The 17,796-nt window shown below is 37.8% G+C and overlaps 1 protein-coding gene across 6 annotated transcripts in view; it reads right to left on the bottom strand.

Annotated features, from left to right (window-relative positions):
- Nucleotides 1-17,796, bottom strand: part of LOC134739241 (protein FRG1-like) — a 44,344-nt gene that overhangs the window by 9,467 nt on the left and 17,081 nt on the right. For 5 of the 6 annotated variants that reach the window (XR_010125848.1, XR_010125847.1, XR_010125849.1 and 2 more), the window contains one exon: nt 15,189-15,280. The exons of the other annotated variant lie outside the window; for it this stretch is intronic. Coding sequence is in view for 2 of the 5 variants with exons in the window: in XM_063662739.1 (XP_063518809.1) it covers nt 15,189-15,280 (92 nt within the window). In the remaining 3 variants the exon portion in view is untranslated. The remainder of the gene's footprint in view (nt 1-15,188; nt 15,281-17,796) is intronic. 6 annotated transcript variants of the gene reach the window in all.

The raw sequence follows: 17,796 nt of genomic DNA, 5'->3' as shown, positions 1-17,796 counted from the left end.
GTAAAAGCAGATCTATCATTTGATCCAGTAATTCCACTCCTGGGTATCTACTCAGAGGAAAATAAGTCATTATATGAAAAAGATACTTGCACACCATGTTTATAGCAGCACAATAAGCAATTGGAAGAATTTGAAACCAGCCTAAATGCCCATCAATCAGTAAGTGGATAAAGAAAATGTGGTATAAATATTTACCTCATGGAATAACACTCAGCCATAAGGTGGAATGAAATAATGCATTCACAGCAACCTGGATGAAACTGGACACCATTATTCTAAGTGAAGCAACTTAGGAATGGAAAACCAAACATTGTATGTTCTCATTCATAAGTGAGAGCTAAGCTATGAGGATGCAAAGGCATAAGAATGATACAATGGTCTTCGGGGACTCAGGGAAAGGCTGGGACTGGTGGGGTGGGTGTGGTGAGGGATAAAACACTACACATTGGGTACAGTGTACACTGCTTTGGTGATGGGTGCACCACAAATCTCAAAAATCACCACTGAAGGACTTATTCCTGTAACTAAACACCACATGTTTCCCAAAAACCTATTTAAATAAAAAAGAAAACCATCATATTCCCCCAAAACCTATTGAAATAAAAGAAAAAGTTAACCACAATATTAGGCATTGGGTAGGAGGGCCTTAATGGATGAGAGCACTGCAGTCACATTACAGCAATGCATTGTGAAACACCATTTATTATTTGCAGGTTTAAGAACAGACCAAATTCTACTGCAAAACGTTGAAGCAATGAGTATTATCACCCTTCACTAATTAATTAAGTCTTATATAATAAGTTTTATTTATTTGAAGTCATGTTGTAATTTGTGTTGGACCATATTTGCTAATTTATCAAGATGAGGAGGCTAGGCAAGATGGCTCACACCTGTAATCCCAGCACTTTGGGAGGCCGAGGCAGGAGGATTGCTTGAGGCCAGAAGTTAGAGACCAGCCTAGGAAACATAGCAAGACTCAACTTCTATAATTTTTTTTAATTGGCTGTGTTGGTGCATGCCTGTAATCTCAGCTACTTGGAAGGCTAAAATGGGAGGATTGCTTGAGCCCAGGAGTTCAAGACAGCAATGAGCTATGATTGTGCCACTGCACTTCATTCAGCCTGGGTAATGGAGCAAGACCCCATCTCTAAAAAAATGAAAAATTAAAAATAAATCAAATTAAAAAAACAAGAGAGGGAGTTCTGTAAGGTTACGTTTGGTGAAGTCAATGTGTAAGTGCAAATGATTTAATATCAATTTGTTACTCATTAGGTCAGAGCCTCCAGGTCCCCTATGGACAAAGGCTTCTATGACTATGGGAAATTTAGTCAAGGTAATAAATGTGAGGCATAACTATGTGTCCCCTATTCTATATGCAGTTACTCTGCTAGGATTAGGGGATGCAATGTTTAAATTTAATGAAATTTCAGGTATAACAAAGTTTGAGCTCCAGTATTGATTAAGTTTGTGAAGGTATGCCAATTGGTAGATTTCAGCAGATGCTAAAATTGATTCAGAATATATGCTGGAGAGTTACAAATACCAATCAGCACCCTTTTATCTTAGGACTGTATAAATTGTTTTAGAAAATAGTACATTTCCAATTAGGTCAGATGATAGACTTCGTTTTAATTTAAATTTTGTTTTTGTGCATATCCAAGTTCCTTCCCTTCCTTCCCTCCTTCCTTCCCTCCTTTCCTCCTTCCATCTTTCCTTCCTTCCCTCTTTCCTTCCTTTTCTTCCTTCCCTCCTTCCTTCCCTCTCTCCTTCCTTCCTTCCCTCCCTCTGTCCTTCCTTCCTTTCCTCTCTCCTTCCTTCCTTCCTACCCTCCTCCCCTCTCTCCTTCCTTCCTTCATTCCTTCCTTCCCTCTCTCTTTCCTTCCTTCCATTCCTAACTCCCTCCCTACTTCCTTCCTTCCCTCTCTCCTTCCTTCCCTCCTTTCTTCCCTGTCTCCTTCCCTCCCCCTTATTTTTTTGCCACTGGATATGGGGAATGTTGTTCTCTTTCCCACCCATATTTATAATTTATTTCTTTGAAACAGCCCCAAATCAGTATCTTCAGAATTAAGGTCCTCCTTTTGAGCAGATTGTGTGGCTTAAGAACCATAGACTTAAGTCAGGTTTGGATTTCTCCCTTCTCTGTGTCTCAGGGGTACCGCAGGTATCTTTTCCTATAACCCTGGGAATTAGATCTTTGTTGTGGCAGAACCATAAGTCACAGAGCGATGCAGCACAACCAGCCCACAATTCTAGGGTCAGTGGATTGAAATCATCTTCTGCTACGGCTACATCTGGTTCTTCCAGGACTTCCCTCACCCCCTTTTTTTTCCTTTTAGGGTGTTGAAACTTTAGTGGTATATACATTGCCTCATAGTCAGTCAAAACTCCCCTTATCCCACATCATGGATTAAAGAGAACATTCCCAGGAGCCCTTCACTCTTCTAGAAGGACTTTATTTGTTAAGTCCTTTTTCCATGGTTTAGAATAAAAGAGGTAATAACTAGAAATATCTCCCTCATAACAGGCTCTACAGCAAATTCTACTTTAAAGGCTGTTGTTCGTGTCTTTAACTGTGGCTGCTTTTAATGTTCTTGTCATTCGCAGACAATTGTTGTCTCATTTTGGTCCTCTTTAAATGATGGTTTTATAATCAGCTGTAAAATTTAACAGATGCCCTTAAATGCAGGATTCTGATTAATAACGCTGGGGATTGTGACATTAGAATAGAGGGAAAACTTTCAAATAGAAGAATGAATGGTGTTTGGTCTACTTTGGACTGTATTTTTATAAATGTTATTAGTATGTGTTCCAAAATTATGGGAAACTTCAATAGAAATGTAATCCCCAGTGTTGGAGATGGGGCCTACTGGGAGGTGGCTGGTCCATGGGAGCAGTTTCCAGTGGTTCCCAGTGTCGGAGACGAGGACTGCTGGCCGGTTGCTGGTCCATGGGAGCAGCCTCCGGTGGTTCCCATTGTCGGAGATGGGGCCTGCTGGGAGGTGGCTGGTCCATGGGAGCAGTTTCTATTGGTTAAACATAATTCCCCAGCGCTGCTCTTGTGATAGAGTTCTCATGGGAACTTGTTGTATAAAGTGTGTAGGATCTTCCCCCCTCTCTCTTCCTCCTGCTCTTGCTTTCCCTTCCAACATGATTGATAAGTTTCCTGAGGCCTCCCCAGAAGGTGAGCAGTTGTCAGCATCATGCTTGCTGTACAGGCTGTGGAACTGTGGGCTAATTTTCAGTACTCTTCTGTTTTCTTTTCATTTTATTTTATTTTTTTAAATTTCATTTTAAGTTCCAGGATACATGTGCAGGACAGGCAGTTTTGTGACGTAGGTAAACGTGCACTATGATGATTTGCTGTACCTATCAACCCACCACCTAGGTGCCTAGGTATTAAGCCCCACATGCGTTAGCTATTTATCCTGATGCTCTCCCTCCCCATCCTCACTGACAGGCCCCAGTGTGTGTTGTTCCCCTCCCTGTGTCCAGGTGTTCTCATTATTCAGCTCCCACTTTTGAGTGAGAACATGTGGTGTTTGGTCTTCTGTTCCTGTATTAGTTTGCTGAAGATGATGGTTTCCAGATTCATTCATGTCCCTGCAAAAGACATGACCTCATTCTTTTTTATGGCTGCATAGTATTCCATGGCGTGTATGTACCACATTTTCTTTATCCAGTCTATCATTGATGGGCATTTGGATTGATTCCGTTTTTGCTAATGGGAATAGTGCTGCTATAAACATATACATGCATGCGTCTTTATAATAGAATGATTTATAGTCCTTTGGATATATACCCAGTAATGGGATTTCTAGGTCAAATGGTATTTCTGGTTCTAGATCCTTGCAGAATTGCCAAACTGTCTTCCACAATGATTGAACTAATTAACATTCCTACCAATAGTGTAAAAGTGTTTATTTCTCCACAGCCTTGCCAGTATCTGTTGTTTCTTGACTATTTTTTTTATTATACTTTAAGTTTTAGGGTACATGTGCACAACGTGCAGGTTTGTTACATACGTATACATGTACTATGTTGGTGTCCTTCACCCATTAACTCGGCATTTAGCATTAGTTATATCTTCTAATGCTACCCCTCCCCCCTCCCCCCACCCCACAACAGTCCCCAGTGTGTGATGTTCCCTTTCCTGTGTCCATGTGTTCTCATTGTTCAATTCCCACCTATGAGTGACAACATGTGGTGTTTGGTTTTTTGTTCTTGTGATAGTTTGGTGAGAATGATGTTTTCCAGTTTCATCCATGTCCCTACAAAGGACATGAACTCTTCATTTTTTATCCTGCGTAGTACTCCATGGTGTATATGTGCCACAGTTTCTTAATCCAGTCTATCATTGTTGGACATTTGTGTTGGTTCCAAGTCTTTGCTCTCGTGAATATTGCCACAATAAACATACGTGTGCATGTGTCTTTATAGCAGCATGATTCATAGTCCTTTGAGTATATACCCAGTAATGGGATGGCTGGGTCAAATGGTATTTCTAGTCTAGATCCCTGACGAATCTCCACACTGACTTCCACAATGGTTGAACTAGTTTACAGTCTCACCAACAGTGTAAAAGTGTTCCTATTTCTCCACATCCTCTCCAGCACCTGTTGTTTCCTGAATTTTTAATGATCGCCATTTTAACCAGTGGGAGATGATATCACATTTTGGTTTTGATTTGCATTTCTCTGATGGCCAGTGACGATGAGCATTTTTTCATGTGTTTTTTGGCTGCATAAATGTTTTCTTTTGAGAAGTGTCTGTTCATATCCTTTGCCCACTTTTTGATGGGGTTGTTTGTTTGGTTTTTTTTGTCAATTTGTTTGAGTTCATTGTAGATTCTGGATATTAGCCCTTTGTCAGATGAGTAGGTTGCGAAAATTTTCTCCTATTCTGCAGGTTGCCTGTTCACTCTGATGGTAGTTTCTTTTGACTTGCAGAAGCTCTTTAGTTTAATTAGATCCCATTTGTCAATTTTGGCTTTTGTTGCCATTGCTTTTGGTGTTTCAGACATGAAGTCCTTGCCCATGCCTATGTCCTGAGTGGCAATGCCTAGGATTTCTTCTAGGGTTTTTATGGTTTTAGGTCTAACATGTAAGTCTTTAATCCATCTTGAATTAATTTTTGTATAAGGTGTAAGGAAGGGATCCAGTTTCAGCTTTCTCCATATGGCTAGCCAGTTTTCCCAGCACCATTTATTAAATAGGGAATCCTTTCCCCATTGATTGTTTTTGTCAGGTTTGTCAAAGATCAGATAGTTGTAGATATGCAGCATTATTTCTGAGGGCTCTGTTCTGTCCCATTGATCTATATCTCTGTTTTGGTAGCAGTACCATGCTGTTTTCGTTACTGTAGCTTTGTAGTATAGTTTGAAGTCAGGTAGTGTAATGCCTCCAGCTTTGTTCTTTTGGCTTAGGATTGACTTGGCGATGCAGGCTCTTTTTTGGTTCCATATGAACTTTAAAGTAGTTTTTTCTATTTCTGTGAAGAAAGACTTTTTTATCTTGATGGGGATGACATTGAATCTATAAATTGCCTTGGGCAGTGTGGCCATTTTCATGATATTGATTCTTCCTACACATGAGCATGGAATGTTCTTCCATTTGTTTGTATCCTCTTTTACTTCATTGAGCAATGATTTGTACTTCTCCTTGAAGAGTTCTTTCACATCCTTTTTAAGTTGGATTCCTAGGTATTTTATTATCTTTGAAGCAATTTTGAATGGGAATTCCCTCATGATTTGGCTCTCTGTTTGTCTGTTATTGGTGTATAAGAATTCTTGTGATTTTTGTACATTGATTTTGTATCCTGAGACTTTGCTGAAGTTGCTTATCAGCTTAAGGAGATTTTTGGCTGAGACGATGGGGTATTCTAGATATACAATCATGTCATCTGCAAACAGGGACAATTTGACTTCTTTTCCTAATTGAATACCTTTTATTCCCTTCTCCTGCCTGATTGCCCTGGCCAGAACTCCCAACACTATGTTGAATAGGAGTGGGGAGAGAGGGTATCCCTGTGCAGTGCCAGTTTTCAAAGGGAAGGCTTCCAAATTTTCCCCATTCATTATGATATTGGCTGTGGGTTTGTCAAAGATAGCTCTTATTATTATGAGATATGTCCCATCAATACCTAATTTATTGAGAGTTTTTAGCATGAAGGGTTGTTGAATTTTGTCAAAGGCCTTTTCTGCATCTATTGAGTTAATCATGTGCTTTTTGTCTTTGCATTTGTTTATATGCTGGATTACATCTATTGATTTGTGTATGTTGGACCAAACTTGCATCTCAGGAATGAAGCCCAGTTGATCATGGTGGATAAGCTTTTTGATGTGCTGCTGAATTCTGTTTGCCAGTATTTTATTGAGGGTTTTTGCATCAATATTCATCAAGGATATTGGTCTAAAATTATCGTTTTCGGTTGTGTCTCTGCCAGGCTTCGGTATCAGGATGATGCTGGCCTCATAAAATGAGTTAGGGAGGATTCCCTCTTTTTCTATTGATTAGAATAGTTTCATAAGGAGTGGTACCATCTCCTCCTTGTACCTGTGGTAGAATTCAGCATGAATCCATCTGGTTCTGGACTTTTTTTAGACGGTAAGCTATTGATTATTGCCACAATTCCAAAGCCTGTTATTGGTCTATTCAGAGATTCAACTTCTTTCTTGTTTAGTCTTGGGAGGATATGTCGAGTAATTTATCCTTTTATTCTAGATTGTCTAGTTTATTTATGTAGAGGTGATCATAGTATTCTCTGATTGTAGTTTGTATTTCTGTGGGATCGGTGGTGATATCCCCTTTATCATTTTTTCTTGCACCTATTTGATTCTTGTCTGTTTTATTATTAGTCTTGCTAGCTGTCTATAGAATTTGTTGATCTTTTCAAAAAAAACAGCTCCTGGAATCATTAATTTTCTGAAGGGTGTTTTGTGTCTCTATTTCCTTCAGTTCTTCTCTGATTTTAGTTATTTCTTGCCTTCTGCTAGCTTTTGAATGTGTTTGCTCTTGCTTTTCTAGTTCTTTTAATTGTGATGTTAGGATGTCAATTTTGGATCTTTCTTGCTTTCTCTTGTGGGCAATTAGTGCTATAAATTTACCTCTACAAACTGCTTTGAATGTGTCCCAGAGATTCTGTTATGATGTGTATTTTTTGTTTTTTAAGGTAGAGTCTTGCTCTGTCACCCAGGCTGGAGTACAGTGGCTTGATCTCAGTTCACTGCAACCTCCACCTCACGGGTTCAAGTGATTCTCCTGCCTCAGCCTCCTGATTAGCTGGGATTACAGGCGCCTGCCACCACACCCAGCTAATTTTTGTATTTTTAGTAGAGATGAGGTTTCACCATGTTGGCCACGCTTGTCTCAAACTCCTGACCTCAAGTGATCCAACCACCTCAGCCTCCCAAAGAGCTGGGATTACAGGTGTGAGCCACTGTGCCCTGCCCGTTTCTTGTATTTGATGATGAAAATCTGTTATTGACTGGCACCTGGCCTGTTTCTTGTATTTTATGATGAAAATCTGTTATTGATGGTAAGAGGATGGCGGCTCAGGTTAACAACAGGGTGTTAGAGAAACAGCAGTAAAATTTTGGTTCTCAAAACATTTGATGTCTTATTCCTTTTTCAGAACATGGGTTTTGCTAAAAAAGGCCAGCCATTTTGAAACTTGATTTTATTATCATGTACTCCTTTTGAAATTCATCTTATTGTTTGTATGAATTGGCAGCAGTTTGAGGGAAATTTCTGTTTTGCATATTTTCAGATTATTTTCATTTTTATATCAGAGATTTTGAACAGATGCTATACAAAAATATTCATTTATTTATTCAACAAAATTTAGTGCTGGTTATGTTGCAAGCACTTAGTGAACTTCATGCTGTACGTGCCTCAGCTACTTTTGTGAATGTAATGGCAACATCAAAAACTTTTCCCTTATGCACCTTATAAACCTTTAATTTCAAGGCATGTTGATGAATGAACATCTGCTGTAACTTACTTTCATTGTCATTTAATTCACCATTATTTGGGTATACCTTATATTAAAACTGATTTTTAAAACCTGGAAAATATTTAACACATCTTCATCTTGACTTTTTCCTTAACATATGTAGATCAAGGGAGTCACTGAGAATCAATTTTAGGGATAGTTATAAAAATCTTAACTTTACAACTATAACTTTGTCCTCAATGTAATAACTGGAAAAAATAATTTACGTTTCAAAGCCTTTAAACTTTGTATTTTTTTGAAAAGGAGCCTTCACCGAGATTCTTTAAAAATTCTTGCTCTGTCCTACAGTAGAGACTGATAGACTCATGAATATCGTCCTCTAATGGATCTGTACCACCTCAGTTCTCTGATTGTCGCCCTCCTGTGGTGAAAATTAATGCTTATTTTCATTTGATGTCTAGGAGGTAGTATGTTCTTGTTGGGAAAAAATTATGTTTCTTGAGAAATAAGTGCCTTCAGTATCACTGTGTGTCACTTAATAAATATGACTAATATCTACTTTTAACAATTGCTGCAATTTAATCCTTAAACACCCATCCTTAAATTATACTTTTTGATTGGTTAAAGAAATTATAATAGGCATTAATTATTTTTACATAATTTTCTTATGTGGACAGCCATTCTTAGAACTAAAACTTTCAGATGTTTATATTACAAGTACAATTATTATTTATTATTATTAATGTCAGTAGCCAAATGTAATCAACTCTCTTCCTTTTGTTTCCTTTTTTGAATCAAAATGTTGCACTTATATAAGCGAGAGCAACAGCTCTATATCTGGATCACTGCAGTTCCTAGAAGATACAACAGCACAATTTACAAATCCAAATTTCCGGAAAGTCTCTGCACATAACTCTAGTACAAAAGATGCTTCAGAGACTAGAGGGAAAAGAGAGGAAATATTCAACTCCCAGTTCAGGCAAAAAGGGAAGAAAGCCTGGTGTTGAAAGAAATCCAAGAATGACTGTGTCTGCAACTCGCTCCTTTCTGTAAAGTATTCATGGTGTTTTACTTAAAATATTTGCTCTTATGATGGTCAATAATATTAATAGTTATGCTTTGTAAAAGAATTTATTCTTTACTTATAATTAATGGATCATTCTAAATTATTATATGTTTAGTTGCTATAGTAAGATGATGTGAAAGATTTGTTGCCTGTTAAATATTTCTGGGATTTTTGCTTTATTTTTATATTATGATCTCTGTTTCCAAAGTTGAGCTGTAATTTTATTGTTTATACAAAGGTAGAATAAAGCTTAAGTTTAGGGAGAAAAATAAAAGCTAGAGTTTTCCTTTCAGCTATAGAACAGTCATTTATATATATAAATGTTCTTTATGTAGCTTTCCTAGTTTCACATTTAAAAAGATAAATATGGCGATCTACACAGGTCTCAGTAAATAATAGTTCTTGATTAATAATGCATTTATTATAAAGCTTGAAGTTTTAAGTAGAATTTTGATCAGCCTACATATCTTTTATGGTCAGGCTGCTCTGATTATGTAATACCCAGTTAAATTTCAATTTCAGATAAACAAGGAATAATATTTTAGTATAAGCATGTCCCAAATATTGCATGGGATATACTTACAATGAAAAAATTATTTATTTATCTGAAATTTAAAATTAAATGGGCATGCTTTATTTTCTGTGGCAACCTGTTTTATACAAAACAGAGTAAGTCAGCTAAATTTTAGAATACTTAACCCTAACCTGGTGTTCTAGGTCTTTCCTTTTTCTAATTATAAATATTATTTTGGTTCAGGGTCGTGCTCCATCACCCAGGCTGGAGTGCAGTGGCACAATCACAGTGCCCTGTAGCCTTGAGCTTCTGGGCTCAAGTGATTCTGGCACCTCTGCCTTTGACTCCCATGTAGCTAGTACGACAGGTACGTGGGCCCAGCTATTTTTTTTTTTCTCATAGAGACAGGGTCTAAGGCTTGTCTGGAACTCCTGGGCTCATGCAATCCTCCCACCTCTGCCTTCACTTCCTAAATAGCTGAGACCACAGGCACAGGCCACCATAGCCAGCTTATTTTTTATCAGGTTGGTGCAAGAATAATTGCGGGTTTTGCTATTGAAAGTAATGGCAAAGCCCGCAATTACTTTTTGCACCACCCTAATAATTTTTTGTGGAGACAGGGTCTTGCCCTATTGTGTAGGCTGGTTTCCAACTCCTGGGCTCGAGTGACTCTCCTGCCTTGGCCTCTAAAAGTTCTGGGATTACAGATGGGAGTCAGTGCATCAAGCTACTTTGAGTAATTTTTAACATAAACATAAATATGTTGAGAAATAGAAATGTTAAAATCATTGGAGGAAAATATATTGTAAAGTATAAAATAGATAAAAAAATCAAACAAAATAGTACAACAAAAAATTATCAAAATTTTCAGAGGAACAAAACAAAATCTAGTTTTAAAATCTTTAGAATTCATTCTCATTATATCAAACATATAAAGAAACATATTCAAAGAAAAAGGCAATCAAGAGCGACTGATGTCGAGATGACCCAGATGTTGGAATTAGTGTGGATTTTTAAAGTAGTTATTGTAATTCTTACTAAAATCAAAACCCCAAAAACCCTTAAAATAAATGGATAGGAAATCACAGCAGAGAAGAAGAAACTACAATAATAACAAAGGCTAAAGTAGAAATTCTAGAAGTGAGAAAGTTTTCAAAATTAAAAAATAATAATCAGTTGTGTTCAGGAGCAGCTTGGAGGTGGTAAAGAGTGAATGAACTTTAAAATACAATTGAAATGATTCAATGTGAAAAATGTGAGCAGTCATAGGTTGGGGTGAAGGAGCTTTTCCTTTGGTTAGTGCTTTTAGGTAATCTTGGTTTTGACAAGATTACTAGACTGATCTGTCAGGGGCATGCTAAGCCAGAGTTTATGTTTGTTTCAGCGGTGCTTTAAACAAAACTCATGATATTCTTGCGTACAAGATGGAAGAAGAGTGGACCAGATGACAATATTTAGATGCAGTCATTCTTAACCTCCGTTGCTCTCCCAGTGGTCTAGCTGGGGTTTGTATAAAGTGGAATGGGAGGAATAGGGAAGGAGCCCCCACCTACCCTCTCCCCTGGTCCACTTGTCCTTCTTCACTAGTGGATAAAGTCAACGGGAACAGGCAAGTTATTTTAAATCTGTATCTTCTGTTGTGAAGATCTGTAATCAGTTCTGCTCACTGGACTGGGGACAGGAACCAAGGGAACATGAGGGTGAATGGGTTGACATGGAGTCCAGGAACACACTGTGCCTACATGAAGAACGTTTGTGCCAGGAAAGCGAGTCAGCAGGCAGATGGACTCAGATAGGAAGCTACTGTTGGGAAGCAAGATTTAGTCTCTTGAAGGCGGTGTTCCTCATTGTGTGGTTTGTATCACTTGCTTCAGAATGACCTGGAGTACTTGTTAAAATGCAAATTTTGAGCCCAATCCTAGACCTCCTAAGCCTGCATCTCTACGGATGGGTCTCAGTAGTCGATATTGGAAACGTTCAGGTCCCTAGGAGATGCTTATGCATATAGATTTGAACTGTTGTGTTTAAGGGTTAGGGGGCTGGCAAAAGCAAGGAATAGACCAAGCCCATGGGTGGGAAGGCTCCATAAACTTGGCACTGTTAGCATTCTGGGCGTAACAGGATTCTGCCACATGCTTCGCAGCATCCCTAGCCTCTACCCTCTAACACCGTATTCCAGTTGTGAAAAGCAAAAATGTCCCCTGGGAGGCAAAACAGTCACCAGTTGGGAACCAGAACCACTGCTTTGTGGGATCAGAGTGGTTACTTTGTTCCCAATCCAAGGATCAGAACACACGATGAGAGAAAGTCCAGGTATTGGAACTGGAGTTCCAAGTTGAAGCTAGACCTACAACAAAAGCTCCAAAAGCTCCTTTATAGGGCTGATCCCATGCCTCAGCTACCTAGATTGTACAGATGCCATGTAACTCTAGATTTGGTGACAGAGGTAATTTAAAGGCTAGAACTAGATAGGGTCTTTCAGGTTAGGCCAACACACAACGTGTGCTTTTGACATCATCCAGATGCTTGAACCAACCTCAGTCCTGAGGCAGAGTTTCCCATGGCATGTGATACACAGCCTGGATTTGGAGCTCTCACTGGCGTTAGATGCCACAGGAATATTGTGTTTAGAAACTCTGAAAGAGACAGGCTACAACAAAGCAGACCTAAGCAACACGTAGCATCAGAACTTCTTTATCAGCTTCCATTCCAGTCCACGAGGACAAAAGCATCACATACATATCCACTCTGGCAAACCTGTCCTCAGTAGGGAGTTTCCCCAGTACTACTCTCGCCTCTTTTCTGAGCCTACTTGCTCCTTTATAGTGTTTCCACTTTCTGTCCCACTCCCTAATAGATGATTTGTCCTCTCTGCCCAGCCGCCTAGTTCTGATATTTGGATTGTCTGTGATCTGGGTAGTACTTAGGAGGTAGAATCAAAGCCTTGTTGATTGGATTTGGAGTTTCTAACTTCCTATTAAAGGCACTGATTAAGCATCTATTGTATAAAGTAAAGTAAGAATACGATCCAGTAAGAAAGATTCAACAAGTAGAGCAGAAAGAATTGGTTTCTAGTACAGTTCATTCTTCAGGACAGGAAATCCAAAAAAAAAAAAAATCTGTGGTAGGTTAAGTGTGTACTGTAAGGTTCATTTCCATGTGAAAAACTGTAGTTAGCTAAAAAGTACATCCATGAAGAATCCTGATTAGACTTGTTTAATCCTGGTTAAACTAGCTACTAGCTAAACAATAATTTCACAACAATTCAAGAACTCTGTAAAAGCATTCCCTCTGAATATTTTTCTCAGAAAAAAAAAAACAAAAAGATAAGGCAGAAACAAAAATCCCAGTCATTTGCAGTATGTGTCGGCTTTCAATTTGGTTCTCTTGTTTAAACAAAGAAAAATAGTAAAATTAATCTATGTAAAACATCCCATATATATTCAACTACTAATAAATATAAAAAGCTTTAATACTCTGTGTCTGATTTTGATTATTGTTTTACCAAAACACTTATGTTAAAATATGTATACTTTTAAATTTGGTTTCTATAAAAAATAGATTCTAATCTTATAAAAGTTATTTTCTAATATTCAATAAATGTTGCCAAACGGCTTTTTCAATCCAAATAGCAATTTTAATTATTCCAGAATTTAAGGGTGCTCTAAATTTCCCTTTAACAGGGTGAGAATGCTGTATTATTACATGTGAGAAAAGTTACAGGACATAGAGCTTATTCCATTTTAGAGTCCACACCCTGATTATATTTTATATCCTCTTCTTGATTTCTTACAACTAGATACATATTCATTTGCTCAGCTGGAAAAAATTCTTAACATTATTTACTGACTGTAGGTATGAATTCTACCAGCTAGTTAACAGGAAATATGTAATTAAACATTGCATTTATCAAGTAATGTAAAAAAAGGATAAGAGTAATTTTGCAGCATAGGACTTGAATGAGCGGCTGGTGATTGTCAAAATCTGGCAATTAATTTATTTATACTTGTACACTCACAGCTAAACGTCTCTACCTGTTTTTCTATATGGTAAATCTAGGACATTACTTGTCTACATAGGAAGAGTAATAAGTATTAACAATGTGCTATGATAAACATCCTGCACTCTTCCAAATCTTACAATAAAACTGCTTCAATTTCACTTGTTTAGCTTTTATACTTAGTTTTTTAGTTGATCTGTGCTTATTTTAAGGAACCTGAACTACTCTAACAGAATCCACATAATTTTTTTATTAGTCAAACTGCTTTTTTCTAACTCTGGTTCTAATAATTATAAAAAGATAATGATAAATTTATGAAGTAGATACAGTCAAACCTCAATTTCTTAAAATATATACTTAGAATCGGTTATAATTTTTAGATATTCTTTCTTGACAGTCTTTTCCCAAACTCATGATGTCCTCTCTAGGTAATATTGCCACATTCATAAATCAGAAATAAAGACAAAAATGTGGAAACTACAGTAATTTAAGAGAATATAGGTTTTCTACATGCCATTTCCATTGGCTACAGAAAATAGTGAAAATAAGTAAATAAATAGCTAGCTGTCCAGAAGCGTCTCATGCAAAAATCCATCTTTCTGAGCCTTTTTAAGAATTTTAATGTCTTCTTTACTTATTTTAAGTTTGTGGGTTTGGAAGCTCTGAAATTTCTTTCTGCAAAGAAAATGTCTTCATTGAAAAATATCTCAAACTCTGAATATACATATTTACTATTAAATTTATAAATACTGTTAATTTCTTTTTCACTTATTTAAAAAGTCTAATTGTAGGCCAGGCGCAGTGGCTCACACCTGCAATCCCAGCCCTTTGGAAGGCCAAGGCAGGCCGATCACTCGACGTCAGGAGTTCGAGAACAGCCTGGCCAACATGGTGAAACCCTGTCTCTACTAAAACTACAAAAATAGCCGAGCGTAGTGGCGTGTGCCTGTAGTCCCAGCTACTCGGGAGGCTGAGGCAGGAGAATCACATGAACCTGGGAGGCGGAGGTTGCGATGAGCCGAGATAGTGGCACTGCACTCCAGTCTTCGGAACAGAGCGAGACTCCCTCTTGTGGGAGAAAAACATATCTAATTGTATTTTTTTTAATAAGCTGAAGCTTTTGAACAACAAAGATGACCTTCATGACCTCTCAAGAGGAGGGCCACTCATTGATTGGGTAGCAGAAGGCCCCACTTCTATTAGCGCATGCTGGCTGGAGTCCTCTGTGTCCTGGCCATAGCACAGACTTTGACTGGCATCACGCCCATTCTATGAATGAATAGAGAGATTGACTAACCCGAGTGACTAGCTTTGAGAGCTGGTAGGATGATTAGGAAAACTGAACCCTCAAGAAAAGAAAAGCATTTAGCTCAGTGCTCTGTCCTAGAGCTAAATTGTGTTGCCTCTTCTTGTCCATCAGTTTTCACTTTTTCAGACAGGGTCTTGCTCTGTCACACAAGCTGGAATGCAGTGGTGATCAGAGCTCACTGCAGCCTTGAACTCCTGGGCTCAAACAATCCTCCTGTCTCAGCCTCCCGGGTAGCTGAGCCTACAGACATGCACCACCATCCGCAGCTAATTAGGTAATTTATTTTGAAAGCACTTTGATAACCACTTCAACATCAAATCTGTAGGTCTAAAAGGAAAAGCATACATACAAATAATTGATTTCATATTGTTTTACATTTCCTTTGTCTTCTTCTGGAATGTCATTGTTTTTCTTGGTTTCTCTTTCAGCACAGGATCTAATCTAGATATTGGAAAAGAGAATCCAATGGGTTATATGTTTATCTTCTCCCTTCCCCACTTTACCTATCACATAAGAACATTCGAGATGATTTCTTAAGCAGAAGCAAAAATTAACTGAGCAACTATATTCAGAAAAAGACTGGTTCTGGGTATGTGTTTTTACTTCATATATCTAATCTACATGAGTAAGTGCTATCACATACTTCCTCCATAGCCCTTGTGTCAGAAACACTACAGACAAAATTATTTCAGAAATATTTTACACATCAGATCCTGCTAGGCAATAAAGCAATCATTAATTTAAATTTGTCCTCCAAGTGAATACACTAGGATCAAATTATCCCTAGTAGACAAGTGTTTATTTGCTTAGATTGAAAGCTTAATAGCTATTTTACATTGCACAGACTATTACCAAAGTATTAAAATTTTTAACATTATACAACTTGTTTTTAATTAATTAGAACCCACCTCTTTTACTAGCTTCTTATATCCTCTTAAGTTTGCATAGATGTTTACTATCACATGTCATAAGTTAATTGATCTGCATTCATCAATTAGGATCACCCGCAGAACGAGCAACTGCCAATGGCAAGGACTCATGTCTCCTAAGGGATCTCTGTGGCCAGAGTCCAGTTCCAGTGCTGCTTAGAAAGTGATGACAAATAACGTGTTTGTGCCAATGACATCTTTGTGACAGTTTTGATTAGAGGGGTCCCAGACCTGAAAACATTCCCTGCTAGGGCCTGTAGCACAATGCTACATTTAGTAAGAGGGATCTGTGTTCTGGTAGACAAGGCAAGGTCATAAAGGTGAAAGGCTGACAGAGAGTAGGACAGCCTGTAATCAAATGGTACGAAAAGAGTCCTAAATAATCACTGTTCAGAGCTTCCAAGTACTTGACTAACCAAAGAGACCCAGAAAACTTTGTATTTCGTCTAAAAATTTCTTCAAATAGTGAAAAACGCAATCTTTGTGTAAGTATCTTTGTATCTTTGTATAAGTGCCAAGCACTGCACATATATTTACAACTACCTTCAATAACACATTTGTGATGATATCCAGATGAAAAATAATTTAAACATGATGCAATAAAATATAAATAAGTAAAGATAAATGTAAGTCACAAACCCATCTGCATTTCCTCAATGACCTGTTTCCTGAGAAGCAATGTGCTATGAAATACTGAGAGTGGCCTCTGGAGTCAGCTGGGCCTGGGTACACATCCTGTCTTACCATACCTTGAAATCACTGTGATTTGCATGAACTGACTGACAAAAACCACGAGGATGTAAGGAGGGTCAGGGGCTGTCTTCCTGTCTGTAAGGCTGAGCTCACATCCACCTCACAGGAGCATTATGGAAATTCAAGACTACAACGCATGTGCCGGATGCATGCAATGAAAAAATATAACATTTCACTTCTCTAACTGTAGGAAAATACCTACATTTTAGATTGAAATTGTTTGAGCTTTAGATTTGAAATTATCTGAAATCAAGGCTATTCTAAAAAGAAAATCAAACATATGATCGGATATCTAACATGTACCACATACAGAGAATTGATAGATGCTTTTAAATTGCACTGGTAGTAGAGAAAAATGTAACATAAATTTTTATGCTCTAATTATAAGAACGAAGGGCATTTTAGAAAAGGTATTTGCCCCCTCTCTTAGAGCCTTCCACTCTGGCCCCCACAATGCCTTACAGAGCAAATATGGGTCAGACTGGATGCAACCTGTGATTCTCAACAGAGACAAACAAAGCAAGGTTCACGATGGTCAGTACAGTGATGGAATCCCAAGACACAGAAAAATCATGTGTCAAGAAGTGGGGAGTTATTCTTTAGACACATCCTGTTATATGTTTATCATTAAAGATCAGTGGCATTTGTGAGTCTAAAAAATTAAGCCTTAAATGTTTTCATCAAATTCCAGTTAACTACCTGATTTATCTAGGTTATATTAACAGTATTATTTAGAATTTCACCTTGATATGAAGATGTCTGTGTAACTTTTACAATGATGTAAACAAAGAGTAGGATTAGGGAGGGCACAGGCCACTGGTGCAATGGATAATGCATCTGACTACGGATGAGGGAATTTAGCCTGGAATAAGCAACTTTTATTTCCAGCTTAGTGATGCACACAAATTTTAAAAATAAAATAAAAATCATGTTTTATGTGATTCGTATTTCTCCTAATGCAAAGAAGACGGGTACTATTAATACAAATATTTTTAAAATGTAAGGGATAAGGCCCCAGAAGTTCTGCTATGATTTTTTATGTTTCATAGCGTGATTATCATCACAGAAGCTCAAGCATTACATAAATACAAACACGTATACCCCGACCTGGTAATTCTGCTTCTGGAAATTTATCTTCAGGTCCACCCGCACATCTACAAATTGATGCATATTCAATGTTATGTACTGCAGCACTGTTCATAAGAGCAAAAGACTGGAAACAGCCTAAATTTCCATCTATAAAAGGCTAAATAAATTAAGGTATATCCCTAAAAT

This window comes from Pongo pygmaeus, chromosome 23, assembly GCF_028885625.2.
Source record: "Pongo pygmaeus isolate AG05252 chromosome 23, NHGRI_mPonPyg2-v2.0_pri, whole genome shotgun sequence".
NCBI classification, from domain to species: Eukaryota; Metazoa; Chordata; class Mammalia; order Primates; family Hominidae; genus Pongo; species Pongo pygmaeus.
Note: the sequence above shows the minus strand (reverse complement) of the source record. Positions and strands in the feature narration are given on the sequence as shown.